This window comes from Terrapene carolina, unplaced genomic scaffold (assembly GCF_002925995.2).
Source record: "Terrapene carolina triunguis isolate 2854851 unplaced genomic scaffold, T_m_triunguis-2.0 Scaffold96, whole genome shotgun sequence".
Taxonomy (NCBI): domain Eukaryota; kingdom Metazoa; phylum Chordata; order Testudines; family Emydidae; genus Terrapene; species Terrapene triunguis.
In genome coordinates, this window is record NW_020664447.1 from 48,957,717 (window position 1) to 48,984,095 (window position 26,379).

General features: G+C 39.0%; 1 protein-coding gene across 2 annotated transcripts in view; it reads left to right on the forward strand.

The window, feature by feature from the left end:
- Positions 1–26,379, forward strand: part of DPH6 (diphthamine biosynthesis 6) — a 349,689-nt gene that overhangs the window by 234,038 nt on the left and 89,272 nt on the right. For both annotated transcript variants that reach the window (XM_024200992.1, XM_024200991.1), the window contains one exon: positions 20,846–21,088. In XM_024200992.1, coding sequence (XP_024056760.1) covers positions 20,846–21,088 — 243 coding nt within the window. The remainder of the gene's footprint in view (positions 1–20,845; positions 21,089–26,379) is intronic.

Genomic DNA, 26,379 nt, shown 5'->3' on the forward strand with positions numbered 1-26,379 from the left:
AAAGTGAACAGTTGGGCTGAATATTTTGGCCTGAATAGTCTTTGTCTAAAGATTCAGGGAAGTGTGTTAATATTGACTGAGCTATTATTTAATTTTTCATTTGCTTAGTTACTATATATCAAGTCCCTGTGAGACTAGCTATACACAGAACATGATTACAACAGTATGAAATGACACTATTCTGATAATATGAAAGTGACCACTTATATATTGATAGTGTGGTCAGCTGTTTGCAAATAGGTTTTATGAGGTTCCTTCTTACCTGTCTCCCTATTATCCCAAAGCAGCATCTTAAGGCAGCCAGTGACATTCATGAAAGACATATTTTGAATAAAAATATTAAGTCAAGTGGCTGCTAGGAAAGTGCATCTTTACCATGAGAATGGAATGTCACTGTTAATGTGTTTCATACACTGTGAAATACTGTAGTGTGATGTACTGCTTTCACCTTTCAATACAGAGTATTTTGGCTGCCTAGCCATCTCTCTTCTGTTTATAATCACACTAATCTATGGAGACGGTTGGCATGAGTAAAGATTGTAAAGACAGGTAGGAATGGCAAAAACCTAACTCATTCTTCATAAAATTTTATGACTGCAATCTTGATTCTCCTTGGATGCCAGATTCCAGCACAATGTCACAGCCTTGAATGGTAGCAGCCTAGAAATTTCACCAGTACTATTTTATAACAGTAGTTCTGGAGTGATATTTTAATGTACAATTTAGTTATTATAAGGAGACATATTCTTAGTGGCAACTTTCATTACTGTAGGTGTACAATGAGATTCCTTTCTAAGTACAGTGTGTGTGTGTGTGAGAGAGAGAGAGAGATGGATCATACCACATTTTTTATCTATCTATATAATGTGGCCATCCCAAATTCATGCCAATAGATCAGCTTTATACCACATTGCCTTATCTTCTTTGTCTCTTTCCTTATATCTGTCCTGCGTATAGTGAGCACGTATGTGAGTGTGCTCTACACAATCTCTCTCTCATTGTTCATTCTCTCTCCTTCCCTATCGCTGTATCCATGATATAGATACGTACTGGGAAATAGACAAAGAAGATACAGTGAGAAAGAAATATATAGCACACAAGCACACACTATCTATCTATAGGAAAAGAGACAAGCATGATTGTGTCGTATAAAACTACCTTTATCAGCATCAATTTGGGACATGATTCAGAACTGGCAAATGCACAAATGAAACCATCAATTATATATCCATGGAGGACATCCTAAATGAGTGTATACAAAACCTTGATACCACACCACCCTATCATGTAAACTGTGTAGGCTGCATATTTTATAACCTCACAGAGACTCTGAAAAAAAGTTATTTTTTCAATTTTTTTAGTCTCTTTCCCCCCAGTAAAATCAAATAATACCATGCCAATAATACCATGAATCCATGTACAAAAACCTCACAAGCAGATGCCAATGTTAACTACTAAATTTTAAAATGTCTTAAAAAAACTTAAAATATCCTTTTTGCATAATCAAGATATGAAGTCTGATATCTCAAGACCTTTTACAGCCAGACCCAAGTGCTGTAGAACTTTGGAAATATGAAAATCACACTTTTCCAATTGTATAATGCACTGATTTCTAGCTGTGTGGAGAACTTAAACATGTCAGTGGACCAGGACTAACTATTACCTGTCTTGGATTAAGCATCTTCCTTGTGCTAGTGCTGCTGAATTTGGCCCTGTGTGTGATCTGTGGTTGATATCTTTGGACAGAGACTACATCATCCTCTCTACTTGCTGAACATACTTGCACCCAGTAAATAATAATAGTTCATCTTATATTTTCTTTTTGGGGCTTTCAGCCTATTACTTCTAGTAACACCGCTTGCATCACTCACAGTATTTCCTGTCCCTCTTAGGGCTCTTTGAAAATTTTCCATCAAAACCATATTTCATTGGAAAACTGGATTTTTGACTAAACATGATTTTTTGTGAAAAGTATCTTGTTTCTAAAGAAAATTTTGACTTTGTCAAGATGGAACATCTTGGAATTTCCTTGATGCATTGCGGCAGTAAGAGAGGGTACATGATGCATCCTGATGATTGTTGTCCATTCTTTGAGCGAGACCCATTGGGGTATTAGGCAACAAAACTACACCTGCCATGAGACACCGCAGAAGTATTTCTGAATCAAAATGCTAGGTTCTTGGCCAAAACTTTTCTAGTTTTGAGTGATAGTTTTCAGTTTTTTGCCCAAAACTTGAGATTTTGTGTGGGAAAATTAGACAAAAATGGTTTTTATTGTATTTTTGTCACTTTTCAAAAATATTCCAACCAGCTCTATCTCCCTCCTTGGTATTTACACCCTTCCAAATACAATTGTAATTGTCAAGCTGGTAGAACCTTTAGGCATTGCTTAGCTTTTCAAATTCTACCTCATCAATCAGTACCACCATCCCACTAAACATTTTATGTTCCTCTTCCCTATCTTCCTGCCAACTTATGCACATCTTTCTGGTATTTAAGTGCCCAGAATTGAATACACTATATTGCGTGCTATTTCACCCGTATCATTTAGAGTCTCTTTGTCCTGTGATATGAAGCTTTAGTGTATGAAAGCCCATATCTTCTTGCAAACTCTCATCTAATTTCTTACACTACAATTGAAGGTCACTTTCATCGCTACTGCTGTCAAGTTTTCTCCCTTCTTTGAATATCTGTATTTCAGAATATATTTTCCCCAGATGTTCTGGGGTTACTGTTCATTTTTCCCAAGATGAATCTCATTTTGTTATTTCTTGCCCATATTTCTAACTAGTCTAGGTCCATTTGTATTATTTTTGTATTTTCATTGGTGCTCATAAGACCTTCCAAGTTAATCTTTTTTGTGGATTTCATTAATATGCTGTTAATCTTTTCTTTCATTGATTTAATAAAAATGTTAAACAAAATCTGGCCTAACACCAGTACCTAAAGCATCCCACTAAACATGTATCCCAACTTGGTACATGGCCATTTTTCATTATACTTTCCTAGCAATCCCTCAGCTAGTTAACAATATTTATATCCAAGCCAATTTAAACTAGCTTATTGAGACCTAGTATCAAATATTGTTAAAATCCAGATCTGTTACATGTACTTTATTGTAATTTTGTAATTGTAAATATTAAAAGCAAAAGAGCAATCAGGTATGGCTGGCATGATATGCACTTTATAAACACTTGATATTCATTGCTCAGAATCCCATCTATAATTACCATTACCTTCTATTTCAATCACTTTCTTTCCCTTGTAAAAGTTGAACCCCTCTATGTATTCTTTTTTAAGGTGGTGGTGTTTATATCATATATATTTCTTTATTTATTCTCAAACAAGGCCAACCATTCTTTCAATGGCCATTATATAAATACAATTAATATTAATCAGACTTTTCAGATTGTGGGGCGGGAGGTTGTTTGTTTGGTTTTCCTCTCTTTCTCTTTCTTACTTTGTTTTGCAAGGAGTTAAAGTTAGATTACTGTACGGAAAATGTCAAAGTCACTCTTCTTTCCTTTTATAATATAACAACAATTTTATTTTATTTTTTTCAGTCCTCTGGTATCTTCCTAGTTTTTCATGATTTCTAATAAATAAATAATTGTCACAGATCTGGTGAATTTTCCAAATAGCTAAGTCATTGTTACAATTGAAGATTCATATTATTGAGACTTACTGATTTATATATATTCAGGTTTTGAAGATTTCCCTCACCTATTTTTATAAAGAACTGTTTTTATAGGAGGTTAACATAAGCTTCAAGTTTGGATCTAGACATACCCATGCTTCTGGGGATATTCAGTCCCAGGGTTTGTATTTGGTTCATTTCTAATCACTAATTAATTCATTTATTTGTTTATTGGACTGGCATCTAGGAACGCCAGCTCCTTTCTGCTAGGCAAACATATAACAAAAAGTACCGGCCCCAAAGAGCAACTTTATTTATTTATTTATTTATTTATTTGTTTATTTATTTGTAAAACGCTGACTTAAAGCAGAGTTTAGTTTCCCATTAGGTTTAAAGTTATTGGGGATAGATTTGTTACAGTACCTTTTTGCTTTTGCTATCTTCACTCAAAATGGTAACTTCTCTCCAGCTTTTAGACATAAGAAATGCATTTTATGTTTACACAGTTGACAATCTGTGCAAATGCAATAGTGTGGGAGTTTGACTTTTTTCCAAGGTTGTGAGAGGAAACCAGAGACCATTTGAAAGGTGGAAGAATGATAGTCATGGAGACTATCTATTCTCTATTCTTCCACAGAAGAAATACATTACAGGACAAAGCCAGTGCAGCCTTCTTCACACTGGCCTACCTGCCTGTGAGATTTCTCTTTCTATACTGGAGGGACCCCCTTTTGAGATGAGAGAATAGTTCACCATTTATGCCCACTGAGCCCTTGACCTTTCTGCTTAGACTGCCAACAAGAACTCCAGTTAGTCCTGTGCCTGTGTGGGGCTTTGGCCCAACCAGACAGGAGAAGAAACACTATCCTGGGAGCCTGGCCTGAGAAAGGAAGCATAGTTTAGCTCTGCTTCCTCCCTCCCCTTCCCCCGAAATTCTGGGGACTCCACATGGGTGGAGATAGGGGTAAGTTGGGGTGGGCCTCTGGCCAACTGCCGTGTCCACAGTGGTTGTGGTTGGTTGGTTTGGATGTGGTTGGGAGGTAGCCCTTGCCTATCCGGTTTACAAGTGTCTCCGTGGTGGAGCCTAGCCATTTGTAACTACAGTTGCAGCCGTCATTTAAAGGCACAATTTTGGTATTTTTTGTGATCTCGACACTCTGGGAATAGAAATATGAATGCAGAGCCATGAGATGCTTTTATGTGTGAACTTGAGTTTCTGAAACTTTGTCTTCCATAAATCTGAATTTTCTGTTTTCTACATCCCTTAATTAGAGACCATGATGTAGAACAAAATAAAATTGATTTGCCTTTGATCAAACTTTAAACATAACTATTATATCCCGAATATTATATATGCAAATGATATACTGGTCTGATTTAACCATGCATAAGTAATAAAATTCAGAACTGAAGCTGAAACGCTGACCTTATTCTCTCTTGAACATTTTGGCCTGATGTTGCATCCAGATGTTGCATCTGATACTTTTGTTGCATCCAGGTAATTCTCATTGAAGTGTGTGGGAGTTTTGCCAGCATGAAGCCCCATATGTAAGACTGCCTGTTATTTGGAGCTCAAAACAATATATAGATTCAGAATTTTGTTGTGCTTGGTTGATTGCGTGGTTAGTTGTGGAGGAGAGTGGAAGGAGGGTGTACTTTTTTTATTAAAGTGGATTTGGCATACATGATGCTGTTAGGTATCTGGTTCTTCAGACCTATTGTCAAGTCAATAATTGTGGTAAAATTTACCAGATTTGTGTTACTCTGTATACACAATATGCTTCTTTCTGCTCCAGCTGCCCATTGATAACAGTATATATTCCTCATTATGAATAGGAATTTGTATATTTATTAATTAAAATATACAAAACATGTTTAGCTGTGTTTATAGAGTCACTACAATATGTGCTATAAATATGTATTATTGGTATGGCACATTTAAATTTTATGAAACTGTAGTAAAAAAAATGTATAGAACATAGTTATTGCATATGTAAAGCTGAATTTTCTTATTTCACTTTAATATCAAAAGTGTCTAATCTGCTCTACATAATGGACTAAAACCCCACAGATATGTAATCTGAAAAAGTAAAATGTAAATCAGTTCAAGAAAGTAAACTTTGGTACTGGGGGAGAATGCAAGGAATGTAGTGTTTCCGTTCCTGTAACATACGTGACCAAATATCTATTACTTTGAAATACACGTATAAAATTCCATCTCAAAATTAGATGTGGCAGGTTTCAGCCAGATGCCAGTGTTCTGAAGCTGTGTCATAAACCTCTGAAAACTGCATGTCTGTAATGGAGACAGCACTAATGGGCACTAATGTAATTAACTGTACTTCTAAAAGCTTAGCCAGGAAAAAAATTCCTTTTTTATTTAAAGGACAATTCTAGAATTTAGATTATGATATTTTTAAGTAATATGCACGTTCTTATATTTGTCTTGGGGCTTTTGTAGTAGGAGTGGATAATGACCATTAGATCTTCCATTTTTCAATTAAAATAAATCCTTTGTTTTCCAAATACTGTTATTGTAGCCATTTCTCAGAAAGGAAACTTAAATTAAATGGCTATCAATCCATTAATACATTTGCACAGAATTTTAAAATGAAATATGTGCTAGTTCAAGAAAGAGAATGTATGTTTCTACTTGAAGATCATAACATGTTAAAATTGAGTGAGTCATATAGAATTCAAATGCACGTTATGTACTGAAAATGTTTTCATGTTATTGTTTAAATGGTATCTTTTAAAAAAAAGCCTTATTCACTCTGGATAACTGAATCAAAGATTCCACATTACAGAAAGCAATTTCACCATCATTAGCTAAATAAGAGGGCCCTAGGAAGAAGGGATTATCATATATTAAATTAAAAGTTCACCACCTTACAGCTTTAATCTTGTTAGAAAAGATGATTTCTATCTAACTTAATCAGCAAGAGATTGTTATTGCCTGAAGTATTAATTGATTTAGGTCCTCATTAAGGTCAGAGGTACACTTGGCTGACCAGGGGCAGCCAATTAGCACATTGTCAGTTGTGCTTATTTACATTGACTGACCATAATGGTAGGTTATTTGACTGTTAGGTCAGGGGGTCACTGAATCTTTTGTGCACTGTGACCTCGTAAAGGGCAACAGTCACTCAGACACCAGACTGCATTTACAACAAAGATTTAGTTTATTATGTATTGACTCCATTCAATCCTAGGAAACAGGTGTTTGTTCCTGCTGGGCAATTAGTATATTATTACCAACATAAATACTTTTATGTGAGTGGATGAAATATCTCCCTTAGAAAATTTCAAAAATTCTTGTTCAGATACCAATATATCATTTGAAACTTTTAATAGCACATTTAAATAAAATAATTAAACTTTAACAGCATATGCACACTGTAATGCACATATTCTGTATTCTGATACAGACATGGCATGTTATTTTGTTAGCCACCCAGAATGATCTTGGGGCTTTAACTAGTCAAACCACAAGCAGTGGTACTGATGACTAACTAGGATTACATCCGAAGACCCTCCTTAGCAATGAGAGGGATGTACTACACTGTAGTAACTACAGGCTCAATGCTGGTGAAAGGAGGAGAGACTAGAGGTTTAAAGCGATACTGTAATCTTAATAAAAATGTAGGACCGGAAGGAACCTCAATGGGTCATCTAGTTCAGTCACCTGCATTGAGGCAGGACTAAATATTATGTAGATCATCCCTGACAGGTTTCTGTCTAACCTGTTCCTAAAAACTTCCGATGATGGAGATTCCACAGCCTCCCTATGTAATTTGTTTCAGTGCTTACCAACCCTTACCATTAGGTAGGTTTCCTAATGTTAAATCTAAATCTCCCTTACTGCAATTTGAGTCCATTACCTCTTGTCCTGTCCTCAGTGATTAAGGAGAACAATTTATCACTCTCATCTTTATAACAACCTTTTACATATTTGAAGACTGTTATTATGTCCCCTCTCAGTCTTCTCTGCTCCAGACTAAGCAAGCCATTTTTTTCCATCTTTCCACATAGGTCATATTTCCTAGACCTTTAATCATTTTTGAAGCTCTCCTTTGAACTTTCTCTAGTTTGTCCACAGCTTTCCTGAAGTGTGATGCCAAGCACTAGACAATACAGTTGAGACTTCATCAGTGCTGAGTAGAGTGAAAGAATTACTTCTCAGTGTCTTGCTTATAACACTCCTGCTAATACATCCCAGAATGATGTTTGCTTTTTTTGCAACAGTATTACAAATATGTATTACATACATATTTAGTTGTGATCCACTGTAACCCCCAGATCTTTTTCCGCAGTACTCCTTCCTAGGTAGTCATTTCCCCATTTTCTATTTGTGCAATTGATTGTTCCTTCCTAAGTGGAGTACTTTGCATTTGTCATATTGAATTTCATCCTATTTATTTCAGACCATTTCTCCAGTTTGTCAAGTTCATTTTGAATTTTAATCCCATCCTCCAAAGCGCTTGCTACCCCTTCCAGCTTGGTATCTGTGATGGTGCCCCCCATAAGGCTTTATGAAATATGCTTATGATTGTATATGTGACATAACCGGAATATGTTTTAGGCTACATATGCCATGTAACATATCTATGTAAAGGTTATGATCTACTGAATGTATTCATCCTATTTGTATGCATGTGTCATTTTTGTATTCAAAGTTATGAATATTGGCTGTGTACTGGCTTGATTTTAACTAGCCTAGTAGAGCATTTGATCAGCTTCTTGAGAAAAGTGCAAATTAAGTGCCCAATCAAAAACTACTTAAGCCAACAATGAATTTGAAGATGCCAATCCACATCTGAGCTTTCACAGGAATGTGGCTTGGCTGGTAAAAACTGAGTCATGCATGGACATGTGGCTTGCCCATGTGACTCCAAAACTCCATCTTGGAGCTGGACTTTGCATAGGAGAGAGGCGGGGGTCTCCACCCACAAGAGAAAGTCTACTTAAACCCCTGGGAGACCCCTCCATTTTGTCTTCAGCTGGCTAAAAAGAACAAAGGACAGTAACTACAGGGTGTAAGTGATTGCTGGACCCAGACTAGCAGGAGACTAGTCTGTAAAAGGAAGCTTACTGGAACTGGTGAGGTTTTATTTGTATTCAGTTTCTTAGACATAGACTTGCGTGTTCTATTTTATTTTACGTGGTAATTCACTTTGTTCTGTCTGTTCCTACTTGGAACCACTTAAATCCTAATTTTTGTATTTAATAAAATCACGTTTTATTTATTAATTAACCCAGAGTATGTATTAATACCTGGGGGGAGGGGCAAACAGTTGTACATATCTCTCTATCAGTGTTATAGAGGGCGAACAATTTATGAGTTTACCTTGTATAAGCTTTATACAGGGTAAAATGGATTTATTTGGGGTTTGGACCCCATTGGGAGTTGGACATCTGAGTGTTAAAGACAGGAACACTTCTGTAAGTTGCTTTCAGTTACACCTACAGCTATTAGGGGACGTGGTTCAGACCCTGGGTCTGGGTTTGCAGCAGGCTAGCGGGTCTGGCTCAAGCCAGACAGGGCACTGAAGTCCTAAGCTGCCAGGGCAGGAAAGCAGGGGCAGAAGTAGTCTTGGCACATCAGTTGGCAGCCCCAAAAGGGTTTCTGTGATCCAACCTGTCACAGTATCATCCACAAACTTTATAATTGTACTCTATGTTATTATCCAAATCATTTATGAAGATATTGACTAGAACCAGACGCAGGACAGATCCCTGAGGAATTCCACTTGATATGCCCTTCCAACTTTATTCTGAACCATTGATAACTACTCTTTGAGTATGCTTTTCCAGCCAGTTGTGCACCCACCTTATAGTAGTTCCATGTAGGCTATATTTCTCTAGTTTGTTTATGAGACGGTCTTATGAGACAGTATCAAAAGCCTTACTAAAGTCGAGATATATGACTTCTACTGCTTCCTCCCTGTCCACAAGGCTTGTTACCCTGTCAGAGAAGGATATTAGGTTGGTTTTACATGATTTGTTCTTGATAAATCCATGTTGACTGTTGGTTATCACTCTGTTATCTTCTAGGTGCTTACAGATTGATTGATTATTTGTTCCATTATCTTTCCGGGTACTGAAGTTAAACTGACTGGTCTATAATTCCCTGTATCAGGGGGTAGCCGTGTTAGTCTGTATCTACAAAAACAACAAGGAGTCTGGTGGCACCTTAAAGACTAACAGATTTATTTGGGCATAAGCTTTCGTGGGTAAAAACCTCACTTCTTCGGATGCATAGAGTGAAAGTTACAGATGCAGGCATTATGATTATTCACTATTCAGTATTATTCAGTATTTCTACTTCTTCCTGTTTGTTCCCCATACTTTTTGTATTAGTATATAGTCATAGTGAGACAGGCATTAAACTAGGTTCAATGTGGGAGGAGACAAAAGCCCACAGGCAAGTCCAAAACATGGAGACCTGGTTTGGAATCGGGGGGAGGAGGAGGCGTTGGGCAGTCACAGCAGGGACAAAGGAAAGACAAGAGGGAATACAGAGGGGAAATCTAATGAACTTCCATTCTGTATTCAAAGCTACTCTTCCCTTCCTTGATAGGTGGACCCCATCTCTGCTCAGCAGTCCTTCTTCTCTGAACAGCATCCCACGGCCAAGGAAGCCGAAGCCCTCCTGGCAACACCATCTGCGCAGCCATGCATTCACCTCCAGCATGTGTCTGTCTCCATGTGTCTGAACGTATCTGAACTTGTGATTGTATTGTTACAAAGAGCACCTAAGATTACTATAATTGAAAAAAAAAATAGAGGGAAAAACCATCTTTCCCATATTTTGCTTACTTTATACATTGGATAGCACTTTGTGTTACTTTCCTTTTTCCCTTGGATAGTCAATCAGGGCCAGATCTTGCAAATGCTCCCAGATATAAAGTTAAGTATGGGTGTAACTGTTTAACTGTAGGATCTGGGCCTCAATTAGTTAGTTCCTCCTATTGTTTGTATGATTCTGTGGGGTCCAGATGGGTCAAAAAGAGGCACAAATCACCTTTTTCAAGCATTCAAAAGCCATCTGCATGTCAGTTGACCAGGTGAACTTAGTCCTTCTGGAGGAGGGATGTTATAGAAGCTACCAGTTTAGAGAATCCTTGGATGAGTCGCTGGTAAAAATTTGTGAACCTGAGGAACTCATGGACTTTAAGGTCAGAAGGGACCATTGTGATCATTTAGTCTGACCGCCTGCACATTGCAGGCCAGAGAACCTCATCCACCCACTCCTGTAATAGACCCCTAACCTCTGGCTGAGTTATTGAAATCCTCAAATCATGGTTCTAAGACTTTGTTACAGAGAATTCACCATTTACTCTAGTTTAAACCTGCAAGTGACCCGTGCTCCATACTGCAGAGGAAGACAAAAAAAATCCAGGGTCTCTGCCAATCTGAACCTGGGGAAAATTCCTTCCTGACCCCAAATATGGCGAACAGTTAGAACCTGAGCATGTGAGCAAGACTCACCAGGCAGATACCTGGGAAAGAATTCTCTGTAGTAACTCACAGCCCTCCCCATTTAGTGTACCATGCATATATTTGAGGGCGCTTTCCACTTGGTGATCGCTGTAGTGTTGCAGGGTCCATGGCGAGTTTCGCCAGGGAGATAAAATAGCCCAGAAACTGCATGGTGTCTTTAACAAACTCATATTTCTCAGTTTTCACATAAAGTTGATTTTGGCAAAGCTAGTCAAGAACAGTGCTCACTTGGTGGTCAGGGAGTTTTAGATTCTCTGAAAAAATTAGAATATTGTCTAAGTAGATGATCATGAATTTGTCGAGGATTTCTCTGAAATAGTCATTCATGAAATGCTGGAAGGTAGCAGGGGCTTTACACAGACCAAACAACATGGCCATATTTGAAATTGCCATATCTGGTCTGAAATGCTGTCTTCCATTCATATCCCACCAGATTCTGACCAAGTTGTATGCTCCATGCAGGTCTAGCATTGTGAAGACCCAAACCAAATGGATTATTTCCAGGAGTTTGATTATCAAAGGAAGTGGGTATGGATTGTGGATGGCGATCTTATTTAGGGCTTGATAATCAATGCAAGGTCAGACGGATGCATCCTTCTTGCCACAAAGAAGATAGTGCTCATGCTGGGGGAGTCAAGATTTCCCTTGACGTACTCCCAGAGGCATGCAACTCAGGTTTAGCTAGGGCATAAATGTGTTCGAAAGGAATCTCCATTCTCGGTTGAACATCTATTGGGCAATTGTAACTGCTGTGAGGAGGTAGAGTGTTCGCCTTCTGTTTGTCGAATACCTTGGCATATTCTCGGTACTTGACAGGAATTCCAGACACTACTGAAAAATCTTCAGATTGTGATTCTGGGTCCTTCAGTGGCTGGAATGTGCCACAGAATGCAAACGGCTGTTTGCTGGAGCTGGGAAGGCAAACTTGTCGGCACCACAGGGAGCAGAAGAGTATAGATTGAGAGCACCACCTGATTCACTGCTCGTGAGTGATGATCCAGGGGACACCAACGATGAGTAGCAAATGCAGAGTGCATATGACCCAAAACTACAAGATTGCCAAAGTAATGACCTCCAAGGGGACTGTCTGATGTGTGATGGGGCCTGAAGCTCAGGGAAGTCCTTGTGGAGGATGGGAATTCAATGCCCCTTAACAAACACCTTGTAAGTGGAAGTTGAGCACGGTAGACCACTGGAGTCAAAAAGGGAGATGGAGTTGGGTAATGCGGTGGTTAGGGGTTACCAAGATTTGGCTGGATAGGTGGCAGCATGAATCGCTGTGGGGAGGAGTAAAGCACCAATCCAACCCAACCCAACCTTAGCCCCCCCAATAATGGGGCTGGGCTCTGGCATTTCCTGACCCAGGGCTGGGCCAGACCTTGGCCCGGCACCCTGCTACAGTGTTCCCAGGCATCTCTCAATATGGACACAACCCCAATGCCTGTCAATGGTTCTTTTTCTCCGCAGAAAGGTGGGACTGGGCTGGATCAACTGCATAAGTTCAGGGTCTGGTCGGACAACTGGAACCACAGAAGAGTTCTGGCCGGCTGGGATCAGGCAGTGTGCTGTTTTTTCTTGAGCTTGCTCCATTGGCTGATCATCAGTCCTAATGCAAAGTTGAATTAAAGCTCCTAGGCTAGATGGATGTTCTACCCAGGCAGTTACATCTTTGATAGAATCATTGAGCCTCTACCTGAAGTGGAGTCACTGCATGGCCTCATTCCAATGGGTGTCTGCAGCCAGACCATTGAATCGGCTGCATGTTTGGCTGCACACCTGGGACCCTGATTGGGTGGGGGGGCATGGAGAGCAGCTTCTGTAGTCTGTTCTTGATTAGGGTCATCAAAGGTGCCCACCTTTCCCTGTACAAAGGAGAGGAGAGGGGAAACCCACTTCAGGGCCTCTTCGGTGAGCAGACTATGTACTAATCTCACTCTGAACTGATTTGTGGGATACAGGTGTGGCTGTAACACTGACCAGGGGCCTGGATGGACCACACTGAGAATGCTACGCTCAAGACAGACTGCAAGGAATAGGGCAGGCAATCCCCCAAACTGGTGATTCATTCTGTAATTAGATTCACCAAGCCAATAACAAAACAGCTTCTGTAACACCACAATGGTTAACTAGAAGCCAAGTACAATCCCGTGTAAGCATTCCAGCCCTTGATTCCCATCTAGACAGCTAAGTCTAATATAGTGAGGGGTACTGAAAACCTGATTCACCATATGTGAGGTTCACCAATCTCAAAGGACTGGACACTTATCCCCATGTCAATATGAGTCTCAGATCTTACCCAATAATCACACTGATCCCAATCCTTTAGTAACTAAAACTAAAGGCTTAATAATAAAAGGAAAAAGAAAGAGGAGAGTTAAAAATGGTTAAAAGATCAATATACATACAAATGTGTAGAGTCCTTAGGTCAGTTTCATAGCAGAGATGTATAAACTGCTCACTTGTAAAAGTCTCTCTTGAATCATCCCAACAGGTCAGAATCCAAAGGCAGTTTAGATGTAAAATCTGTGAGTCTTTTAAAGCATTTTCCAGGTTATTCCAAGTCATTATTTTAAAGATCTCCATCTTACGACTTACACTTCCCCTGTTCAAAGTTTAAGCAGACTCGACATGGCAGGATCAGGTTCAGGGCTTTCCTTTATAGCTCTCTAATAAGATGACAAGCCTCTTAACACAGCAGGACTTTCCCCTGAGGAAGAATAGGCAGTGCAGATTGTCTGTGGACCATTGCTTTGAAGCTTATCCTCTATTTCTTATGCATACACAGGTAAACTAGTTGCATTCATTCACATAAGGTAATTAGCCAGTATTTCATTATAGCAAAGATAGCTAAACTGAAGACAATGTAAATAAAATTATTAGTTTCCTGCCTTATCTTACGTCTTTGATCTTAAGGTTAACTGAACCAGCCACATGATGTGTGATGGAGCCTGAGGCATGGAAAGCATGATTTCCCTTTAGAAATAAGCTTGATTTGACCTTAATGGGTTATATTTGTCCAAATGTTTAATTATTCTATTCTAAATAACACTCTCAATTATTCCTGATAAGAAGGTGTTCCCCCCTATCTGTAAGCATCAGCTACATTAGTGGCACCCAATTAGCCCCATTAGCACTTCATTTTCTGGAATAGTTTCTGGATATGTAATTTTTATTATGTTTAAGTTCACAGAATGATAGAAATATAAAGCTGAAAGGGATCTCAAGAGATCATCAAGTCCAGCCCCCAGCACTGAGGCAGGACCAAGTAAACCAAGACCATCTCTAATGGGGTGTGTCTAACCTGTCCTTTAAAATCTCTGATGATAGTGATTCCACCATCTCCCTTGGAAGCCTATTCCAGAACTTAGCTACCCTTATTGTTAGAAAGTTTTTCCTAATATCTAACCTTTTAAATCTCCATTGCTGCGGATTAAGTCCATTACTTCTTGTCCTACCTTCAGTGGACATAGAAAACAATTGATCACTATCCTCTTTATAACAGCCCTTAACATATTCATAGATTCCAAGGCCAGAAGGCACTATTGTGATCATCTAGTCTGACTTCCTGTATAACATAGGCCATGTAGAGCTTCCCCAAAATAATTCCTAGGGCATTTCTTTTAGAAAAACATCCAATCTTTATTTAAGATTGCTCTTGGTAAGTTGTTCTCACAGTTAAAAAATTACACCCTGTTTCCACTCTGAGTTTGTCTAGCTTCAATTTCCAGCCAATTTCCACTGCTAGATTGAAGAATCCATTATTAAATATTTGTTCCCCATGTATATACTTACATACTGTAATCAAGTCACCCCTTAACCTCCTCTTTGTTAAGATAAACAGATTGAGCTCTTTTAAGACTGTTATAAGGTCCCTCCTCAGTCTTCTTTCCTGAAGATTAAATATTCCCAGCTTTTATAACATTTCCTCATTGGTTTGGTTTTCTAAACCTTTTATCAGTTTTGCTCTTCTCTGGACTCCCTCCGGTTTATCAACATCTTTCTTAAAGTGTGACTCCCCAGGATTAGACACAGTACTGCAGCAGAGGTCTCACCAGTGCCAAATAGAGCAGGACTGTTACCTCCCATGTCTTACATATGACACTCCTGATTTTCCCCATTTTGGAAGGAAATTGGGTTGGTTTGGCATGATTTGTTCTTGCTAAATCCATGTTGGCTATTATGTATCACCCTGTTATTCTCAAGGTGCTTACAAATTAATTGTTTGATACCTGGAAAGACACTGGAACAAATTATTAAAGTCAGGCTGACTGGTTTAATTCCCTGGATCCTCTTTGTTCCTCTTTTTAAAGATAGGTACCGTGTTTGCCCTTATCCAGTCCTCTGGGACCTCGTCTGTCCTCCATGAGTTCTCGAAGATAATTGCTAACGGTTCTGAGATTGCTTCAGCTAGTGCCTTAAGTGCCCTAGGATAAATTTCATCAGGCCCTACTGACTTACTTATCTAAATATTTCTTTAACCTGTTCTTTCCCTATTTTGGCTTGTGTTTCTTCCCTTTGTTGTCAATATTAATTGTGCTGAGTATTTGATCACCATTAACCTTTTTAGTGAAGACTGATGCAAGATAAGCATTAAACTCAGCCTTCTTGATGTCATCAGTTATTAGCTCTCCCTCCCTGCTTAGTGAAGGAAAGTGTAGTTCTTCTCTCTCTCTCTGGCTCCTAATACATTAATAGAACCTCTTCTTATGTCCCTTGCTGGCTGTAACTCATTTTGTGTCTTGGCCTTTCTGATTTTGTCCCTATATGCTTGTGCCACTCTTTTGTATTCCTCCTTAGCATATGTCCGTGTTTCCACTTTTTGTAGGATTTCTTTTTTATTTTCAAGTCATTAAACAGCTCCTGATAGAGCTGCTATTTTTTCTCTCTTTCCTTTTTTATCAGGATAGTTTGCAATTGTGCCTATAATATTGTCTGTTTAAAAAACTTCCAGCTTTTGTGAATATGATCAAACATGTTCACTGGGAATTTAAAATACATATATAAACAAAGATATATATTACAGTGTACTTGGAAGTTATATAAACAATTTACATGGGACAGAACATGGAACAAAATACTACCAAGATTTAGCATGATTTCAAATCTTTCTTTCTTTCTTAAGAACTCTCCTCAGTTATTTTCCTTTAACTCTCTTCTCCTACTCCAATTCCTTTGCAAGCATAGAAAAAGAATGTATTCCAATGCTAGTGCCATTATGAGGATTAGTCAGGGAAGGTATTCTAAGGAAGGTATTCTAAGCAGGACTTCTGGAACAACCCAAAGAAAAACAGTCTTCAAACAATCCATTGTTTTACGTTTGGCTCAGGACTTACTGGAACAGAACTGTGGAAGTTTTATTTAGTGCTTGGAGGCCTGTGTAATATAGGTCACTTCTGAACATGTTACTGGTAACAGTTTATTAGACAATGAGTGTAAATTGCAAAGTGGTCTTAATTGCACTGATTTAGAGTCTGTGCTAGTGGAAAAGGAGTCTAACTTCAGCTAAAAGTTGGCATGCCCTGCTCAAAATTTGAATTTGTGAGATGATGCATTGTGGCTTATTCACTCACCTGTTTTATTAAGTGGAATCTTCAATTTTATACACATGAGCTATTTGTTATGAAATAATAAATAAAGGAGGTACAATTATATTGTGTTTGAATTAAAGTGACAAATATTTTTGTCTCTGTATATCTCACCCCTTGTGGACTCACCCATAGATTTGCCATGAGCCAGAGTAAGGAGCAGTGCATTGTTGTGGTTCTTCAGAAGTAGCCCACTGGGGAATTCAGGTTTCAGAGTAGCAGCCGTGTTAGTCTGTAGCCGCAAAAAGAACAGGAGTACTTGTGGCACCTTAGAGACTAACAAATTTATTAGAGCATAAGCTTTCGTGGGAATTCGCCACTCTCAATTTGTGAGCTTCTCTGTGGTGAGAGCACACTGTACCGGATCTATACCTGGCATAGCATACACCAGCTACGCTGCCTGGCATGTTGGAGAGGCAGAACCAAGACCCCAGCCATTCCTTCCTGCTCACCTTATTTTGATGGGGGGAGAAAGAAGAGGGTTACATTTCGGCTCTGCAGTCTACTTTCCCTCTCCCAGTGAGAGCAGTGTTAGGGGTAGGCAGCAACTGGAAGTAAGAGGGTACCTTACACCTCCTTTGCTCCAGCATGCAGAACGTGCCATGATCTGGCCTTGTATTGTGCTTAGATGTTGCAGCACAGCTAGAATATATAAGAGAATTCACCCACTGAAAGGTTGGTATTCCTAGCCATAACAGGGAGAACTAAAGACTTTGGGGGCCTGTTTCTCCTTTGCCTTGCACTTTGTGTAATCGTTTACACCTACGCAAAATGAACATAGATTGATAGTTTATTAGACCCACTTTTGCACAGGTGTAAAGTGACACACAAGGTGCAAGAATCTGTAGAATCATTTACGACAATCTAAATCCAAATCAATTCCATTGACTCCTGTGGAGTGGATGTAGATTGGTGTAACTGAGATCGGAATCTGGCCCAGAAGGACAAGCCTTAAGTCAGAGAGTGCTTTCATTTGCTGGTTTATCAGATCTTTAATGGAATTTTAACGTAGGAAATATTTTAATGGGCTACAATGGAAATAAAATTCACAGTGCAAATGGAATGATGACATTGGTGTGTGAATGCATAACAATTATATTGCACTTCTGTTTCCACTGATAATGTTGGTTCTCTGGACTCGATATTCTGTGAAACTGTAGTCTGTTAAATTGTCCATTGTCGTCATAGAGGTTCCAAAGAAACTGTTGCAAAGCTTTAGCAAGGTTTTGCCCAGCACTTTCACAACACAAGGATTGCCATCATACATTGTGACATCTCCTGTTGTATGATTTCAATACTGCAAATGAGATATTATGGAGTCTTCCCAGCTTTAGATGGGTTTTTACTTTGCTATCCCCTTTCTGTATAGTATTTAAAACACTGTACAGACAGCCCTCTGAAACCTGCTAAAACACTTTGTTCTTTGCTGCTTTGCCCTTGTTGGTTATTTGTTTATTGATAGTTGTATGCCATGATCAAGCCATTGGGAAAGAGGAGGAGAGGATGTGCTTCCCCTTCCCCTTTTAACTTAAGCTATGTCCCTCTGCAAAATAGTTGCTAATAATCTGTGACCTTGTTTTGATTCCTTCTCCTTCTTCCCCCCACTGGCACTCACCTTTTTATAACATGGTGGCATCTTGGGAATACAGTTTTTCTATTAATTATGTCTTAAGATGCAAACAAGTATGTTAAGAACAGAGGGGTAAAAAAAGGTTGTTGGGGGTTTTTGTTGTTTTTTTTTTTTTTAAATCTCTGCACAATTCCCACTGAATTTGAGCCAAAAGTATTGCCAGTTTTGCTCAAATCTTTCAGAGTTTTGTTTTGACCCTGCTTATGACCAGCAGGGCTAATTGTATTGGAACTATCCAGGAGACTTTAAGAAAATGCTGTCTTAGTGCATATTTCAAAACACTGACAGATATTTTATCATTAATTAGTATTCATATTATGTCTCAAACAATCTGTTCAAGAATAGAGGAAATGAACTGGTTGAACAGCTCTTCTGTCTATCTAGTAATTAACATGGGTGATGCATGTAAAGCCAGGGGCCTAACAGGGGAAGGAGAAGTGGTGCTGGGGAGATTTCTCTATAGAAGATTACAAATTACCTGCACTGGAGGCTTTGTCTTATCCAAAGATTTAATTTAGCGGAGGTGAGAACAAAGGCCTCTTTTTCAAAAATAAACCTGTGCCTCTCTGAATCATATCTTCCTGGATTTGCTTCCTATCTTGTCAGTATGCCTCTTGATAGCTGGCTGGACTCCCTTGTTCAGTGGCACATATTTTAAAATAGAAGAGTCTTTAAAAAAAAAAAAAAAGACCATTTGTTCTTTTTAACCAAAATATTGCTTGCATTTCTTTTTTCAAAATTCGGGGTTATATATAGCATTATCAAAACAATATTTTAGACATCTTATACAGTTTTAAAAGATCATTTGATGGGTGTCAGCTCGTCTATTATGCTTCCTCTGTGCCTCCTCCCCCTCTTCAGCTGCTAATCATAGAATTTGTATGCCAAATTGTGTAAGACACTCTTCCAATAGTTACATGTGTGAGTCTTTTGTGAGACACAGACAGTTATGAGGACAGATTTGGAGTTGCATATGGGTCTGTCACATGGTTTGATTGCCATGTCTTCCAGGACACAGATTTCTTTATTACTTAGCCTTAATTCTGAGGAATTTATACAGTTTATACAAAAAGTTCTGCAAAATTTCTCATAAAGAATTCTTGCACAATCAATTTTACATAGTGAAGCAGAGCTTTTCCCCAACTCTCTCTACTTACAGCAATATGTTTCCTGTGCTGGTTTCAAAGCTGCTTACACCCACTATACATCCAACTTCTGTACTTAGTTTTTGTGTCATGTGGAGTAACATTCACTGCTCAGAAATTGTATAGACTCCTTAGAGAAATAAAGAAAAGGGAAATGAAGGATCTTGATGTTTACATTAAATTCATAAGTCCTGAAGATATCTGAACAGTTGGAACCAATGTTTCCTCTGTTAGCTGTGGTTGAGAATGTAGGTCTTGAGAGTTTTGCCCAGTAGGTCTTGCCCGATAAGCTTGTGAAAAGCAGCCCAAAGTAGCTACGCTTTAGCCGCAAAATAACATACGTTGTTCAGATACCCTGTCTGAGCAGTATATCTGGCAACCAATTAGCTCTTGAAGCAAACAGGCATTCTAGTTAGATTTCTGGAAGGTAAACCCAACACCCTAGGTCCCAGTAAGATTCTTCTTCAGCAATCATCAGTGTCCTGTTCCTTGGTGGTGGCTTATCATGAATTGTACAACTGCCCGTTAGCTGGGTATTATTTTTAATGATACTTAAGTTATGTCAAGGGCACCAAGAGTATTATGGATAGTTGCCTTTGTACTGTTTGTATACATCTAAAGAAATAAAAATAAAATAAAAAAATGTAAGCAGCAGCAAACCAGAGTCGTCATGCATATATGTAAAAAAAACCCATAACATACAGTAGGCCACAACTCCACCTGTTTAACCTCCTGGAAACTTTGTAGATTGTGCAAATGTACTTGGAGAAAGCAGAATCAGCCAACCATTCAGCATATTTGGGGATTGGCATGTTGTAGAAACAATAGCAAAATTTAACGTCAAACAGAGCTGTTAGGTTAATACACTATAGGGAATGGTTACCTTGATATGATTGCCTTAAAATAATGAAAAATATTGTTGTCCATAAATTGTAGAAGTAAAATGATCCATTTTTCTACGTACCTGAGTTGTCAGGCTGTAAACAAATTATTTTTAACTTGACACAAACCCTTTCAGTGATTGCAGAGAAATATTATGACATTGTGAAAGGTTAAATTTACATATTTCTAGACTTATTTCATCAGTTCATGGCTGATTCTTTTGAAGATTATGCACATTTGACCATCCATGTATTAACTCTTTGGCTAAAGTTTATTACAGTGTGATACTTTTATAGTGTAACTAAACCCTGTCGAAAATGACCTTTAGGTTGGCATACTTGCTCCATTTGTGGCAAAGTCAGAGGTGCTTCTTTGATGACAGAGAACAGCAAGTGCTGAAAGAGAATGCTTATAAAAAGGAAAGAAAAATTCAAACTTGCTTTTTTTTCTTATTCTCTTCTAGATTGGAGAAGTTCTATACTGTGCTGGGCAGATTGCATTAGTACCTTGTACCATGCAGCTTGTAGGTGGTGGCATACAAACTGAGGCTACAGTTTCCCTAAGCCATGTCGAGAAAGTCCTTAAAGCTATGAGCCACAATATTGAACTCCACCACATCCTTATGGCAAATTGTTATGTAACTGACAGCAAGTACATTCCTGTCGCTCGCGCTATATGGCAAAAGAAATTAAGCGAACTTAAAAAGGTAAGATCCATTTTCTTCTTTCTAGTTTAAAAAAAAAAGTCAATTTATAAAAAGGTTTTTCTAAGTCTTGCAGTAATATCAGAATTTTCTCAGTGCATTTCAGAAGGGTTCAAGTAAAACTGATATAATAAGGTTTGATTGAGCTGTTATGTTCTGGCTCATAAGTGGCTGTGCACAATTGAGAAGGAAAATTGCTTAATAGAAAGTTATAGTCATCACTAACTTTGTCTTAATTCCCCAAAGCAATAAGTTAAAAAATTCTTTACGAACAGCCAATCCCTCCTGAAAAAATTTGAACAATATTCAATTTGAAATAGTTCTGCCTGTTTATCTTCTGTAAAGGTGTTGGGCAGTTTCTCTGAATGTTTTTTGAATTATTCTGCTGGTTTTCTTGTTTCCGTGTTTATTATAAGCGATATTTTCATGTAAATGGAATTCATTAGCTTTTACTGCTTATTTTTCACCTGAACACATAAGGCCAAATTCTGTCCTGAGCAAGTTTGCATGGCTATTACTGACTCTCATCCTCTCTGACAATATAATAATTTGCACAATTATTTCTTATGATGCAATAATAATACTTTATATTCCTGTTCCATTTTTTTCTTGAATGATCTCAAAGAACTTTACAGGCATTAAATAATGAATGGTCACTACACTTCTGCATAATACCCATTTTACAGGTAGATAAACTTGAGATAATTAGTACATAATTACCATAAGTGACGCAAAGTGTTCTGACTTCTAAGGGGAACAGATAGCTAGAGCAGAAGAAACTGTTTTGAAGTTGAGTTCATGTGTAATACAAATATTCAAGGAATCTTCTAAACTCTGCTCAGTAACCTTCCTTTCCCCTTATTTCTCCCCCCTCCACTTTCAGCGCCTCTGCATCAGTGCAGCCCTCTCTTTGAATGAGGAGGGATGCACACAATTTTACTCAAAGACCATCATATTTCTCCTTCATTTATTGGAAGGGAACTCTAATGAATAATGCCTTCCATTTCTCTGAGAATGAGTGTGCTGCCTCTCTAGGGTTCCTGGCCTTCACCTACTACTCGTTTAGCTCTACCAACCTTGGATCTCAGTTTCTTAATTCAACTGTATTATTTGTGCATGTTGCACTTCCTGTAGCTTCTTTTTTTGGGGCATAATGTCAGATTTTTTTCGTCTGCTCCAGTCCTTTCTGGGGGGCATGTACTGGCAAAAAGGTGAGTCATTACAGCATGATCTGAATAAGGCAGTTTATGGCTTATCTACACTTGGAAATTTACCAAAATAGCTATTCCAGAAAAATTATTCCATAACAGATATTTTGTAAAATTTCTAAGTGTAGACAAGCCCTTAGACTCTTCCTGTTTCCTGTGGAGAATGTGCCCTATCTCTTTCTTCTTAGAATTTATACTTGTTAATCATAATTATGTCAGAGGATTGCAACTGCCATGGCATTTCCTTAAGGTAACATGGTCCTTAAGATAATATGCTTCTACTCATTTAAGGGTTTTATAGATTAATAGCATAACCTCTAAGTGGAACTATTAGTGAATGGAAATCCAGTGCGGATTCCAGAGCACCAGTGTAATATGCTCTCTTCAGCTGGAATCATTGAGGAGATGGATCATCTCATGATGCACCAGATGCAACAATTTCACAAACATCTTATGCAGTCCCATTCCAGGACCACAATTGTCAGGGAGAGAAGAGTCAAGTTTTTCATGTTAGCTGACAACTGGAGGAAGGTGCTTTTGGTGTGTCTAGCTATTTGTCAAGGGCAGCGATGAGTGCAACATGGCCATAGACACCATTTTGTCTATGGGAAGTGTGTGCCCTCATTTGAAGGCAAATTGGTGGTGGTTTCCAATTCTTGGAAACGCTTCCCTTTTCCTCCTAGTCTGTTTTAAGTCTTTACTGGGTACAATGTGACCCAGCCATTCTTCATCCACTCTCATATTTCCTCCATGTACTGAAATTGCTGGGAGATAGGGCTGTCTGGGCAAGGTGAAAAATGCATATATATAGAACTGCATGTCATCAGGAAATTGCTGGTATCATAGCCCAGGTCAGCTCATGATTGTCTCAAAGAGAATTTAAATTAGAGCAGTGACAGGTATGAGCCTTGCAGGACTCCACATATGAGAACTTTTGGGGAGAAGGATTAGCTCCCCAATAGCACTCTGTGGGATTTGTTAGAAAGGCTAATTTAGAGCCACTTCATAAACTCCTGTCAGGTCCCATAAGGAGGTCAATCCCTCATGAGTGGCAGTGTCAAAAACAGAGGAAAGATTAAAAAGCATCACATTTTTCAGTGTTGTGAGTCATCCTGGGAGATTGTCCATCATTGCAACAGTTCTGTGCCTTGGCTTGGCCTGAAGATGGGTTGGACGGTTCTTAAAAATATCAGTGGAAGTTAAATGTTGCTATAACCAGTTTCCTACCACTTCCTCTATAATCATGCTCGGGAAAGAGAGGTCTGGGTGCTGTGTTTTTTTAGTGTGTTGAGGCCTTTACTGGTGGGAGATGGTTTATGTAAAACCCACACTAAGGCAGGGAAAGAGGTAACTCCCTTCTATCAAAGGGAGGCCTGTTTTTCTCTGAGAAGCTGCCTGGCCTGCCAGCTGGAAACAGAAGAGTCTCACCTTGATCCATCAAGGTTTGTGTGGAAGGGGAAATAATAGATTAGGCATTCTTATGGAGAATTGAGTGTTCTCTCTCTCCTCTGACCAGGGAGGAATAGAGCCAGGAGACTTGAAGGCCTTGGGGAAACTAGAGAGCTGTACTTCTTCTCCTTCTCCTAATCTGTGGAGGCAAAGAAGCCAGGAGACCTCCAGGCTTCCTGGATCTGGCACTTACTTAACAAATCCCTTTGAACCAAACTGGAGAAAGCCATAGTATTACTTTTCTGTGAGCAGACAAGGCACTGTGGCTGCACACTGAAAGGTGAGTGCATTAAAGAGACAGGATTTTCTCTCTTCTTTTATTGTGTGTTCCCTTTCTTTGCTGGTGTCCCAATACTACAGCCCTGGGCCACTATAGCATGAAATAATGTTCTATTCTAGCCAAAAAAAACAGCCAGCCAAACAAAAACATTCTGTTATTCAAAAGAGTTTTCTTCGTTTCAAGCATTGGCCAAAGATAGGCATGAATGAATAGCAACCTACTGGTTACCTAATAAGAGCAAACAATGTATAGATTGGAATTATTCAGTTTCAGTCATTCCATGAAAAACAGACTGTGTGTAACTGTGCAAATAAAATTATTCAGTTCAAAGCTCATTTCTTCCAGACCAGACATTATAAACCACAGATTTAATTAAATTTTCAAAGGGCTTTCAGACTTGTGCTTGATTGTTGAATGTTCTGAATTTAACAGAGAAATGACAGTGTATTGTGATTACTGAGGTATTTGTATTTAACATTGTTCCTAAATAATATATATCATACTTCTCAACTGCCAAGGCTTATTTATGGAACACCAAAAAATTACTAGTAGGGTATCATAAAGATGTGAGATGAATTTCTCCTGCATAAATAACATTTTTCTAAAACTTCAGTTGAATAATTCTATATATTTGATGTCAATAATATAGAAGAGTACAAAATACAATACATAAATTGTGTAGGACAGAAGTGAATTCAGTCTAAAGGAAGGGACCATAGAGAAGTGTGTGGGTGAGCATCTATATGTGTTTATATACACAGAAACAATATACTTCTAGGAAGATGATAATGTAGAGCATGAACATGAAGTCGATCGGAGCTTAGTCTGAATAAGGGCCACAGGATCAGACCCATAGTTCTGTTTAGTCCCTTTCTTATCACTATCCTCAGTGATAGAAATGAGCACTATTCATTAGGCATTGTTACCTATCTTGAAAAAATGAAGATGGTTTCCGACTGTCCAAATTACTTCACTGATACATGTTTGAAAGTGGGTATCAAAATATTAAAGAACTATTGTCATGTAGAGGCAGCATGATATAATGAACATGGAACTAGTCTGAGAGCTAAGAGACCTTTCTTCTGTTCCTGGCTCTTCTATTTTCTGGCTAAGTTACCTTTTAGCAAGCCACATTACTTCTCTGTGCCCTTTGTCTGTATACGTAATCTGTTTAAATTGTAAATTCTTCAGGGCAAGGGCTGTCTGTTACTATGTATTTGTGAAGTGGCTAGCATAATGGGACCTGTAGGATCTTCTGGGCACTACTGCAATACAAATAAATAATAATACATTTCAGTTAAAGCAATTTCATTTACCAAATATTAGTTTTTTTTCCTCATTTCAGATGTCTATTGCTGTTTGTCATATATACCTTTTCTCTCACCGTACTGAGCAGCAACAATTAGAAACATTGCATGGCTTCACCTACCAGAAGCAGTAAGTAAAAGATGTGTTAGTCAAGGCTAGTATATCAGCACCAATCCACTGATTTCCTTTCTATTTTTCTTTGACCAGTGTAGTATGTATGATTACCTGCCCTGTGGGCGGGTGGCATATGTGTGCATTCGGTGCAAGGAGCTCCTGGCCCTCAGAGACCGTGTACGGGCTTTGGAGGCCAGGGTGGCGGAATTGGAGGAGCTAAGGGAGGCAGAGAAGTATGTTGATGAGGCTTTCCGGGACACTGTAGATTTGTCCCACCTCTAGTCAGACAGCCCCTGCGCTGTTAAGGAGGATGAAAGGCTCAGGGAAGGAGAGCAGTTAACGGGACCAGAGGGAAACCTTCCTATAGTTGGGACCCTCCTTCCAGATGATGTTGGGGTATCCTCTTACACTGAGGTTACCCCTCCGGGGGAGGGAACTCCAGTCATTAGGAAAAGGCAGGTGTTAGTAATGGGAGATTCGATTATTAGAAACATAGATAGCTGGGTTTGTGATGACCGGGAGAACCGTATGGTGACTTGCCTGCCTGGTGCGAAGGTTGCGGATCTCTTGAGGCATCTAGATAGACTTATGTGTAGTGCTGGGGAGGAGCCAGTGGTCGTGGTACATGTAGGTAACAATGACATAGGGAAGGGTAGGAGAGACGTCCTGGCTGCTAGGAAAGAGACTGAAATCCAGGACTTCTATGGTAGCATTCTCAGAAATGCTTCCAGTTCCGTGCAGGGCCAGGTAGGCGGGCAGAGCTTCAGAGTCTCAATGCGTGGATGAGACGATGGTGTAGAGAGGAGGGGTGTAGATTTATTAGGAACTGGGGAAACTTTTGGGATGGGGAGCCTATACAGGAAAGATGGGCGCCACCTAAACCAAAGTGGATCCAGACTGCTGGCACTTAACATTAAAAAGGTTGCAGAGCAGTT